The 12,893-nt window shown below is 37.5% G+C and overlaps 1 protein-coding gene across 5 annotated transcripts in view; it reads left to right on the plus strand.

Moving 5' to 3' along the window:
* Positions 1-11,356, plus strand: part of FGF1 (fibroblast growth factor 1) — a 233,073-nt gene extending 221,717 nt beyond the window's left edge. For all 5 annotated transcript variants that reach the window (XM_075209693.1, XM_075209695.1, XM_075209694.1 and 2 more), the window contains 3 exons: positions 4,162-4,366; positions 4,777-4,880; positions 7,564-11,356. In XM_075209693.1, the coding sequence (XP_075065794.1) occupies positions 4,198-4,366; positions 4,777-4,880; positions 7,564-7,758 (468 nt within the window). In that variant the 5' untranslated portion in view covers positions 4,162-4,197 and the 3' untranslated portion in view covers positions 7,759-11,356. The remainder of the gene's footprint in view (positions 1-4,161; positions 4,367-4,776; positions 4,881-7,563) is intronic.
* The last annotated feature ends 1,537 nt before the right edge of the window (positions 11,357-12,893 follow it).

Below are 12,893 nucleotides of genomic sequence, written 5' to 3' on the forward strand. Positions count from 1 at the left end.
TTTCAGTAACGCTCCAGCCGTCTTTCAAGACCTAATTAATGACGTCCTTCATGAATTTCTGAGCTCCTTTGTAGTAGTTTACTCAGATGACATCTTGATCTACTCCCACTCATTAAAGCAACATCGAGAGCATGTACGACAAGTCCTTTTGAAACTCCATCACCACCTCTATGCCAAGTTGAAAAAATGTGAGTTTGAAGTCTCTAAAGTTACATTTTTGGGGTATGTAATTTCCCCGGAAGGTTTCGCTATAGACCCTGAAAAGGTACAGGCCATTCTCGAATGGGTGCGACCCTCGAATCTTAAAGCTATACAAAGATTCCTGGGGTTCGCTAACTTCTACAGGATATTTATCAGTTCTTTTTCTACTCTTGTTGCTCCTATTACGGCCCTGACTCGCAAGGGAGCTGACGCGAAAATCAGCCATACGTTGCTATTACTGCCTTCGAAGCTTTGAAACGTGCCTTTGCATCCGCCCCGGTTCTGAGACATCCCAATCCAGACCTTCCATTCAACATTGAAGTTGATGCCTCGGATGTCAGTGCTGGAGCTGTGCTTTCCCAAAAAGACTTGGAAGACCGTCGCCTTCACGCCTGTGCCTACTTATCCCGAAGATTTCATCAGTTACCCAGGTCCTTTGCTTGGATTCGGACACAGATCTCCCGTGTGTTTAGTCCATCAAGCCTGGGCCTTGTAATGCTGCGAGACTGTATACTACCTTCTGCCAGAAGTTCCTCCTCTTTGTAATCACCTGCGCTACGATCTCAGGTTATCAGCTCCTACTACTAGAGAACAAGACCTGGGGGCATCCGAGTACCTGTGAGCAAGTTCAGCTCTACAGGAAAGGCTGATGCTATAGGCAAACACCTCTTAAGCGGTTCTAGGAGCTGATACCTGGGACGTGAGCCATAACACCTGGGGGGTTTTCTAAATTCTTATGGATCTTTGGCAAAAAATAGAAGAACGGTATTCTTGGATTTTGAAAATATATATGTATTCAAACTCTTGTTTGTTCAAAATACCTAAAGAGAGGGCATCTTTCATTAGCGTCTCCAATTCCTTTTGTAGGAATCAACAGGATCCTTTCGAAGGACTTCATAAGTAGATGTATCACCTAGGAATCTGTTAGCTTCCTGTAGATGATCTAGTTTGTTTACAAGAACAATGCCTCCCCCCTTTATCTGCTGGCTTAATTACTATTTTTTCCATTTTACTGAGTTGATCGAATGTTATTTTTTCTTTCCTAGTAAGGTTCTGGTTTTTACCTTTCTTGACATTTAACTTCTCTAGATCTGCGTCCACCATTTTCTGGAAAGTTTCCACATAGGGTTCTTTAATGTAATGAGGAAAAAAATGATGATTTCGGTTTCAAGTCTGTATGTTTGAAAATTGGAGGTGGTGACTTTGGAGTAGGGCTTGAGATTTCTTTCTGAACAAAAAAATTCTTTAAAGTTATTTTTCTTATGTACTTCTGTAAATCGACATAGACATTACATTTATTTAAATTATTGCTTGGTGTGAATTTGAGTCCTTTATTAAGGACCTCAATCTGTGATGTAGTGAGGGTAATGTTACTAAGATTAAATATTCCTGTTGGTTTGACCTCCTCATTTTTGGTTTTGTTCCTAAATTTTCCCAATCCTCGTTGGCTCCGTTTCCCTCTGACCTCTGTTTCCTTTTTAAATTCAAAGGGCTTTTTGTTGACTCCGTTTCAGAGATTCAGCTGGGATCAAGACTTTGGTTGGTGAGGTCCCGAAAAAAAGAATATTAGTGTCTTGGGCCTGTGCTAATTCTAGAAATTCTGTCATACACGATTCTGGACTTAAATCTGAATGAGGCACAGAATTAGGATGGTTATTGATTTTGTTCAGTAGAGTAACCGTCAATATTTACACAAGAACAGGGAATACGAGTTCTACCTACTATTGTTGGGATAATAAAATTATTTAACGGTAATCTCATTTACTCTTCATTGCTGAATGTGAATTTTTGCACTCAATACCTTTTGCACTAACAAGGTCATACTATTGTATATGTTTAATTTAATTTTATTTACTTTATTTTACTTACTATTTATATTAGCGAAAAATCATTTAATTTTTTTTTTCTATTTGGTGTTACTAGATTATTAACTTTTCATAAATCTAAGTTTTTGGAAGTATTTTTGTACAATGTCTCTTTAGTTTTAGGACAGTTTTCATGATCCAGTCTGCAGGATGAAATATCTATACTACGGCACATATTATTTCTCTATATACACATGTCTTCTGTTGATTTTAAGTGTGTGCAGTTTACAGACTGAGTTTATATATCATGGGCAAAAATAACTGCTTAATCGTGCTCCACATGGGCCTCGGAATTTGGTGAAATAATCTGTATCGGAAAACACTATTGAAGTATGTTATATCATACTAGTTGAATGAGTCATCTGCTTAATTGACACTTTTAACATCATTCCCTTTTTACCAATCATGGAAATGGCTGAGCCTAACCACACCCCCAACATGAAGGGAGTATAAGACAGCACTTGGGTTACTTTTAGGAAACTTTCCCTGAGGAAGCCCGCTGAATCGGGTGAAAACCATTGGATATATTAACACATATCTTCAACATTTTGGGCTACTGTATTGCTTGAACTTATGCGTTTATACAGTTTCCAATCTTAATATTGTCGAATGCACATGCGCTGTCAGGTTTAAGTTGCAGCCGCGGCTTCAACCAGTTTTTCCTGACTGATAACATATTTGGGTGAATAACATCTATGGAGGGACACAGAGGGACACAACTTTAGTGCTGGATTGCATGACTATGTTTCCACCTATATTGAGAACTAAGTGACTACATATAAATTAACAGTAATTTATTTATGTTTTATTTATTCAAATATTTTTTCTGCTTTCAAATTAAAACCATAATACATTGAACATTTATCTATTTATATATGTAATGATTTTTTATTGACAAGTAGATCACATTTACAGCAGTGCGCTAGGATTTGTTACTATAGGCTTATCAATGATGTTTGATTTCCCAAAAAACCGACAATTTCTTGTAATTGGTCTCACCTCCTTTAAGACATTTTTACACCTTTCTCCACCTCCACGGGGTTGCGGTCTCCAGAGGGGGCCTGTACACTGTTTACAACCACAATTTTGCATTTTCCCTGATTTAATACTCAATTCTACAATGTGACCTAAATTTCTTGTGGAGTGTCACACAGTTCCAATTTTATTATTAATAAATCCAATTTAAATTTATAAATTTATAGCACAGGTCCAGTGTATCAGTTGAACTGATTTGGATTTCCTCACCTTCTTTGCATGGCAGACAGCTTTATTTTATGTATGGGCTGCCCTTCATCATGCTGTTTATAAATATGTGGTTGATCACTAATTTTATTGATTTTAAGTGGTATTGTGGGAATTGAAATATATTTGCCTATATAAAATATAACAAGTCATTATATGGTCTCCTTGTGTAAGATCTCCAGCTAGAAGTGAATCCTTGGGGTCTCTCTAAGTGTCAAAAAAAACTCTCCTATGTCAGGATGTAACTCACCCCAGAGGGCCTTTGAAGCTTCTCATCTTCCCTCTACAGGTAGGCCAGCCGGCGTACTCGTGTTTATTTAATAAGGAGAGACCAATCTTATTTAAAGGTCTAAAACAGTGTATCAAATAGAGAAATAGTCTTGCATATATAAAATGGAAAAGTCATACATGATAACCAGAGCCGCTGGTCTGTTACTAGATCCAGTGACTAATGTAATGTTAGCCAACCGCTAAAGTAAAGCACCTAAAACCATACAGTCTGAGTCCCGCAAATATGTTGCAGGGATAGTCTATGGGCTGTACTGACCGAGTGTAAAAAAGTATGCAAATATTTTACTGAAGGTCCTCACCCACGGCTTGAACTCTATTGTTCCCGTAGAGTGGTACCGTCGGATGATAGTGTAATTCTGTAAACAGCTGAATATGAGGCAGTTTGAAAATAATAATATTTGTTAGAGAAACTGATTACTGCTTGCACACAGCAAGATTTTTAGAAAACAAATGTTATGAAAAATGAGCTTTAACATTTCAAAAGCAAGAGGCCATTTAATAACTCAATAACATTTACTATTTCATGTTAGTGCTCAGAATGATTATTTTCCATGTTTTTCAGTGTTAAAAGCCCAGCATTGCTGTGGAAGTCAGAAAGATGGCAGAGGGGGATATCACAACTTTCAACACTATGAAGGAGAAGTTTAATCTGCCAATGGGAAATTACAAAAAACCAAAGCTCCTATATTGCAGTAATGGAGGTTACTTCTTGCGTATACTTCCAGATGGTGTGGTGGATGGAACAAGAGACAGAGATGATATGAACAGTAAGCATTAATGAAGTGGCAGAATAAAATACACTATATATGTATATGGCATACTTGCCCACTCTCCCAGAATGTCCGGGAGACTACCGAATTCCAGGTAGGTCTCCCAGACTCCTGGTAGAGCAGACAAAATAAACTCCAATACCTGAAGTTGCTGTATATCTCTGATTCATCCTTAGTAAAGAGAAAAAAAAGAGTCAGGTACAATTATATTTTTCATGTACGAATGAAATGAAGTTATGGAAGCATGCAATATACACAGGTAGTACATATAGATTATGAAAATTGTATTATGGGCTTCTCTTACAAGCACTACTGACAATTTGCAAAATGTTGATTTTTTTTTTCTCCTATTTGTTCTTTTACACTGTTCTATCCTTTTTACTATTATGTTCTCTCTTCTACTTTAGTTAGATTGCAGCTAAGCACTAAAAGAATTGGTGAGGTGTATATCAAGAACATTAACAGTGAGACTTACTTGGCAATGGATGCCAGTGGCCTTTTATATGGGTCGGTGAGTATGATGGTTTGTGTTGGTGGAATAATTTGTAAAGTGTGCTACTTAACTTTGGTTGGATCACCTTTTTAGTTTCTTTCTTAAATAATTACTACATTGATTTCAGATAGATGTGTTCCATAAGAAATAGGTCTGATAAACGATCATTATAGAAGTCTACAGTATACATACATATATGGCATACTTGCTTACTTTCTGACTCCTCCCTCTGGGAGATCCTGGATGAGAGGCGCAGTGGCATGTGTATGTGTGGCCCTCAAAAAGCCAAAATAACGTTATTAACAACAACTTGCATCATCGAGGTTCCCCTATAGCTTCCACTTTGCTAGGAGGTGGGTTTGATGTGGGAGGACAGCCTGTGAGTGGTACCCAAAATTTGGGAGTCTCCTAGACATACCGATAGAGTGTGAAAATTAAAAAGTAATATGCCCCTGACACTTCAGAGGAGAGCAGTTTAGAAAGCATAGGTGATGCCCTATTGTGGAGCAAAGTGCAGGTACTCTGAGATGTGTTCTAGGCACGACCATTTTCGACCTGCTGGCAGTGGTGTTTTAAATACATAAGGTCAGAAAGACAGCACGATATCCATCCAAAAACCATCCAAAAACAGTGATGGCTCCAGCGCATATAAGAAAAAGCAGTACCGTGAGAAGCCCCTCTCAAAAATAACCAGGCATATGGATCATGTTCACTGCAATCAGACTGAAGTAGCCTGGGGCATGAAATTCCCCAAGCACTCAAAAGAAAGATACATGTGTATTCGGTTTCCAGAAATTTGTAACGCAAATTTCCATGACAAATAATAATAATTATTTTTATTCATTATCAATAAAAGGGATGCTGCCCAAATTAAGTAATTTCTTAAGATACCTAGTTGTGAACTTCCAAATAACATTTCACGAGATATTAGCAAGCCTGTATTAGTATTTCCCTTACCTTCCACTTAAGAAAAACCTCTGTGTAGCCCTAGACTCCAATTTGTTGGACTTCAGACTCCAATTATGTCTGGTCTTCATCGTTGATTTATTTCATTGTAACTTGTTTAAATTAAGCTGGGTAAGTAAATGAGTAAGAAAGACCTGTGCTTCACAACTGAAAACGTTCATCAACAATACAAGAAAGATATTGCCCAAGATTTAAGTGACAAACTAATTTTCCTGAAGCAAAGTCATAGTACAAACTCTAAGTTGGAAAGCAAGCCAAAGGAACATCTTTCAGAACTAGGACTATCTGGGGTGTTTCCCAACGTCAAAATTGATTTGCACATTTCACAGCATCTGTTGCTTCTAGTGAACGATCGTTCAGTCTACTGAAGAACCTAGAAAACAATCATTGCTAAACTATTTGGCAAGAGCGATTGAATAGGCTGGCCATGCTCAATATTAACTGTGATGTGGCATGAAACAAAAGCTAGAATAGCAGTTCTAAATTGAAATCTAGTATATGTATACAGTATTTTATTTCTAAATTTGAATAAGGCTAAGCATTCAAATTAATTTAAAATATATTGCAAATGTTTTTTTAATGTTTCTATGTTTTTGTTTTGTTTTTTAAGGAAGAGGGGGTGGGTTCCTTAATTTGGGTTTCCCCTGGCCTCTATGAACCTCTGATAGGGCCTGCGTGCATCTGTGTATGTGTGTGCACCTCTGTATGCGTGAGGTAGATAGATTGGTGCATTTTTGCATGTTTATAAATCACCATTACTGACTTTACTGACAGAATTTTCCAGTAAACATAGCTCAAATGCAATTTGAAAGAGATATCTTTTCTTAAATGTGGATGTTCTTCTGCTGTTTATAACTGAGTGCAGTATATGCTCTCTTTGCAGCGTAGAAACCCCATTTCAAGCTATATCTGTTCTCTGCCCACTCAACACATTCATTGTGCATCAGCTTTTAATCATGAAATGGAACACTTCTGATAATAAAATTAAAGGTTTTAAAAGGAAAATGCCTGATGGTAAACGGGAAGTTGGCACTAGTGTGTGTTTGTGAGGTGGAGAATTTAAACTGTTGGCTCCACTGGACCAGAGACTGATGTGAATGATTAAACATTTTCTGTATGTATAATGTTATATATAATATGTCTGTGCTATATAAATAAATAATAATAATACAAAATAATGTGCCTTCAGGCAGCAGAGCAGGTCTAACCGATGTTTCCCTAGTGGCTGGAATTTTCCCTGCAGTTCTCACTGGTAATAAACTGGTTTAACTGGGAGACTGGGGAGATATCCCAGAATTCTCTATGAATGTTGTCAGCCAGAAACTGTTGCTCTTCTTTTAGTACTAATGTAATGTATAATTTGCATTTCCTTTTCAAATCTGAGTAATGCCTTAATAATAAAAATGATTTAAAATTCACATGCACAGCATATAAATATATTTGTGAAAAGAACATTACAGTTGACAGAAGTGGTGCTATTAGTAGCAAAGTACGTCCTACAGTAAAAGAAAAATGCAAAAAAAACCCCAAACATATTTTAAATAAATCCAGACAGTGCCGCAGCAGGAAGTCCAAGGTAGCATTGGTTTCAAATGCTGACCGACAGCAACAATTTGCTCAGCCAGAATCTAGCTGTAACTCAGTACTCCCTTCCAAGCTCTCTCTATATATATAACACCAACGTTTAGTTTTCCCACAAGCAATAAACTGAGGTTTGTTTGTTTTTCCCCCCAAGATGACGCTGAATGAGGAATGCCTGTTTTTGGAGACTTTAGAGGAGAATCACTACAATACGTACAAGTCAAAGAATCATGCAGAGCTGAACTGGTTTGTTGGCATTAAGAAGAATGGGAAAGGCAAATGTGGTTCTCGTACTCACTATGGACAAAAAGCCATTCTGTTCCTTCCATTACCAGTGTCAAATGACTAGAGAGGACTGACTGCAGGATCCTCATACTGTTACATCTTATTTGTTTCAATCCCGTAAATTATTACATTGTGTTCAAAGACCAAATTAGAATCTTAGGAAATGCTTCTAAGTCCCCTGTCTTACAGAATTGTATTTACATCCAGACTGGAGTATTTATATTCACACTTGCTGTAGTCTTGGGAAAAGTTAAGGGCAACCTGCATCTAAATGGTAAAGCCTTAATAACATTTTTCTTTCCTATTGATTGTAATGCAGTTGTGAAATAACAAACACTATAATTATAGATGAATCGAAATGGAATACTGTATGTGATCCAAGAGTTATATGACAATCAGTGTGTGTTTTTTGTAATAAATATTGCGTTAAAATTAAATGTGGCTTTATGGTCTTAGGGCCAAAATAAAATAGCAAAGTCAAGGTATATCTATACATTTTCAAAGTTTTCCATCCTTAGCAGTGTTTACAAAGCTTTATTTTTTTTTAGCAAACACAATATATACTCTATCCATTCATATTATACATTTTTGCTATGAGCCTGTCCTGATGGCTGCAATGAATAGTATCCATTTCCTAAAGAAAATCCACAAGTTGACCAGTTTGTGCCCATTGCCACAAATGTCAAGACACGTCTGATAGGATCCAGCCACAGAACCTTTCAAATTTATATTAATGGGGATGGCGATGATGCTCAGCAGAATTTTTCCAATCGCTAGATAACAAGAATACAGTTAACATTGGTCTGTGATTTATCTTTCCTCTACAATCAGGGTATATATACCACTGGAGATAAATGTAGATTTTCTTGGTATGTTATCAAATGTTAAAATCTTGATATTACTGCAGCATCATTAGAAAATAAATTTCTATATTTTAATGTGGAAAACCACTGGTACCTAACAAATTCGATACAAACCTGACCTCAGGTTGAAATGAAGGCATTTAGGAACACATAATACATAAACAATTAGACATAGGTATGGCACTAATGATCCAATAAATCAGTCTTCAGATATATGATGTCTCTACAAAGTTCCATATAAGGACAAAGCAAGAAAAACCTCTTCCACGAAAGATGTCCAAGTTCTATATGTCTTCGTTAAAGCAATGAGTCTATAAGGTTGTTGTAATTGTCTTCTCAATCAAAGAGGGGAGAATCTTTTCCCTTCGACATATCACGATCTGACACAGAAGAAATGACAAACACTGATCATAGTGCAGACTGTTAAAAAATCTTAAAAAGAACACAAAAGTGATGGAACAAACACGCTTTGTATCAATCGATTGTAACAATCTTTATCAATGCCTTTGTAAAGATTATTACAATCGAAAAGCATTGGCTGGGGAAGGATGTCTTCACAGGATTGCTCTGTCCCGACTGCACATAGCTTGTATTGCTGGCGATTCAAGTTAACTTTTATGTGCATGTTTTCCATCTTTTCGGTATGTTACCCAGAAGGAAAGAAAGATAAGAAGCATGACCCTTAGAGATGAGATTACATTAACATCGAAAGTCTTGTAAGTGCAATTCCATAGGGGTTAATCACGGAGGGAGTCACTCACTATTGATGCAAAGCATGTTTGTCACTTTTGTGGTCTTTTTTAGATTTTTTTACCAGTCTGCACTATGATCAGTGTTTGTCATTTCTTCTGTGTCAGATCGTGAAAGGAAAAGATTCTCCCCTCTTTGATTGAGAAGACAATTACGATGACCTTATACAATCATTGCTTTAACGAAGACATATAGAACTTGGACATCTTTCGTGGAAGATGTTTTCCTTGCTTTGTTCTTATATGGAACATTGCCGAGACATATTATATCTAAAGACTGATTTATTGGATTCTTAGCGCCATACCTATGTTAAATTGTTTATGTATCTGTTGTTTAATGTTATTCTGTTGTTGATTAGAGTCTCAACTTAGGAGCGGTTTGAGATCCAGATTTGCGCTGTTGATTATCATTCATGTTATAATGTGCATGAACACATAGTTTTGTGCATATGTAGCACTGTGGCTGACCACTGTATAATACTCTGGAGCTTAAGTGCAGGGCTGCCGCCTGAAATTGCTGGGCCCAGTACAAATGTAACAGGTAGGGCCCCCTCCTTTCTTCTCTACCCCACCCCCATGTTTAAATTATACTCTACCCAACATTTGCCTCCCCCAGTTTTCTTCAGTCACCCCCAGTCCCCGTTACTATCTATCCCCTGCAATAGTTTACTTAACTCTCTGTTCCTTCTTGCTGTCTACTTTCGGCTCCTTTTATTGACAGTGATGTGATGTTATTAATTACATGATGTCAGCAATGCTGCAGGGAGTATCCCTGCCTTGTTGCAACTCTCTGTCTCGGAGCCAGGCACCTGGGTGGCTGGGACTGGAACAAATGGTGGCAGTCGTGGAGTCCTGACATCTTGGAAGTGGAGGCAGACATGCTGCCTGCAAGGAGGGGCCTTCTGCTGCTTCCTTAATTCAGCAAGGAGGCCTTACTCCACCAGTCACATCTCAGTAAAAGCTGCTGTTTAGAAATGGAGCCCTTTACTTCCCTTAATTCACTGCAGAGGCCCCCCTCCCTAATAGATTTGTTTGGGCCTATACCGCTGTACTACCTGTACCCTCCTGATGGCAGCCCTGTTCAAGTGTAATCATGCAAAACATGCCAAATATACTGCAACCAATTAACACTAGACTGACCAAAGCTGATTCCTTGCTATGTGTTACAGCACATCTGTGTACTGCTATCTGTACCATATTGTTAAATAACACTGGACTTGTATCCAATATAATTATTATTGTATGTTTTTTTCCATGATAAGCCCCAGGTTTAAAGATTTGTCCACAAACATGTGCCTACTTTTCAGTTCACACTTATCCTCATTGTCTATTCATATTCTTTTTGCTTTATAATTTATACTATACTATATTTTATTTAAAATACAGATAATGACCTTATAATAATAGTAATAATAATATTACAATAATATATGGGGTATACCATGCACCAATGTCTACTTATCCTGCACCATACGTGATGAGTCCCTTGAAATTATATTGAATCATTGGGAAATATTTTATTGTGCAGCAATTAAATTATATGGAAATAAGGAAGAGAGATACACTCCAGCCTTATTTGTACAGTGAAGGAATGTAGTACATCAGGGAGCAGTTAAGTCACATTGTATTTTAATAATTCTCAGCCATCTTTCGGTGTCAGGGGAACCCCACACATACAAATATTTTTAGCTAATTTGGTTGAAATCAGATCAACTGTCTGTCAAAAGGGTGAAAAGTGGTGAATTCATGAAGTGGGAGTTGAAAATGGAACTAGAATGATGGTACACAATATAACATTTTCACTATTACAGTATTACAGTATATGTGGAAATGAGATGTCATGGGCATCCTAAATAAATAAGTCATTTACATCAATGTAAACATTAGACTGCTAATGTGATTAAAGACTGACTCAGATCATAATGTTATAATGGCATTTACTGCATCAAAGCTCTATTTAAAAAAGATATATTTATATTGTACATGTGAATAAATATAACATATATCAGTGCTACATAGAAAACTGTATTATTAAATAAATATCTATTAATTACACGTAAAATGTTTCCTTGTGTTTGAATGAGTTATTAGGTCTGTCTGGAACACGTATTCTATTTAATTATTTATTAATTATTTCTCTAAACATTAATTACTATGGAAACAAAAATGTAGTGGTAATAGTTGAAATTTATTCTCACTAATTATGGATTTCTGAGTTTTGACATCTACTGTCAATCAATACATTTGTAACCTACAGTAGACAAGTCAACACTAAATTAAAGAAGACCAGTCATCTCATTGACATGTGGGTGTTATTTATTTACTTTAGAGTGTGCAGTATTTGATTATGTTTGATTATTTTCAAAGAAAAAATACTCTCTACCGACTACTCACACAAAAGAGAGAGCTTGCTTAAATTAGCAAGCCTAATAAGCAAATGGAAAAATGGACTGCTCTTTGACTGTCGAGCATGTCCCAGTTCATGGCACTCTGAATCAGTAAAGATCACTGAGAAAGGTGACTTGTAGGAGGGTAAGCAGGGTCAACACTGACATATTCAGGACCCCACTGCTGGGATGTCCCTCTGCCGTGCTTACCGGGCTTACCATGGTCTGCTAGCCCTAAATGTATGACACCTGGTACAGTTATGCAATCCCACGTAGTCACTCCCTCCAGTCTGGAAGCATCAAATTGCACCCATTTAACTTTGATAGGTGGGCCAATACCATTCCCATTAGCACAGCTATGTGGTGTCTGGTGCACTAGCTGGACCAGCTAAATTTGATTGACCTACAGCTTCTTCCATTGGTGCATTGTCTATCCTGCCAACTATGCCAAAAATATAAGGGTGTAAAGTTTCCCAACTAGATAAAGGAATATTGCCTGCTCCCTTACACATCTCCCCCCAACTTTGTCCTTTGTGGCACAAACAAAGGCATCCTGGGACCACACGTACTCTGAATCGGTGTACTGTCATCCTTGCTGAGACCTACTGGGCAATGCAGCTTAGGGAGCAGCCACATTAGGTCAGAAGAAACTGCAATGTAGATTTTGTTGTCTGGTCATTATGTATGTCAATTTATTTAGATTTTTCCACTGTGTCATAAAAGGAAATAAACAATCAAGCTTTCAATCCTAGTTTGATTAGACACTTTGGCCCTGAGTCATTAAGGGATGCATACCGAGCACAGCACACATACGTGAAATGACACTCGAACCTAGCAGTTGCGAACGGCCAAAGTCATCAAGGAGTGTATTGTCACATACACAGCTTAATGACTTTGGGTGCATCTGTTCTGTGTTCATGCCCGCGCACATCAGCAAATACAACGAAGTTCGTCCGCAATGCACTTTTCTGCTGTACTTGCGGCAGCAAACGCTACGCTTCCAGATGCCACAGGAACATCTCTCAAGCGTTGATTTGTGTATTACTGACTATCCTTGCTTGTTATATAGTGGTGTTTGCAATGAAAATTAAAATATGTGTTCCTCCTTGTTATGCTACTTTGTTCAGCTTTACCACCAATGGTTTCTGTGAATCCCAACGTGTCATCATGGCTATTGCCCTGGCACCCATAAATAGGTGT

This window comes from Mixophyes fleayi, chromosome 4 (assembly GCF_038048845.1).
Source record: "Mixophyes fleayi isolate aMixFle1 chromosome 4, aMixFle1.hap1, whole genome shotgun sequence".
NCBI lineage: Eukaryota > Metazoa > Chordata > Amphibia > Anura > Limnodynastidae > Mixophyes > Mixophyes fleayi.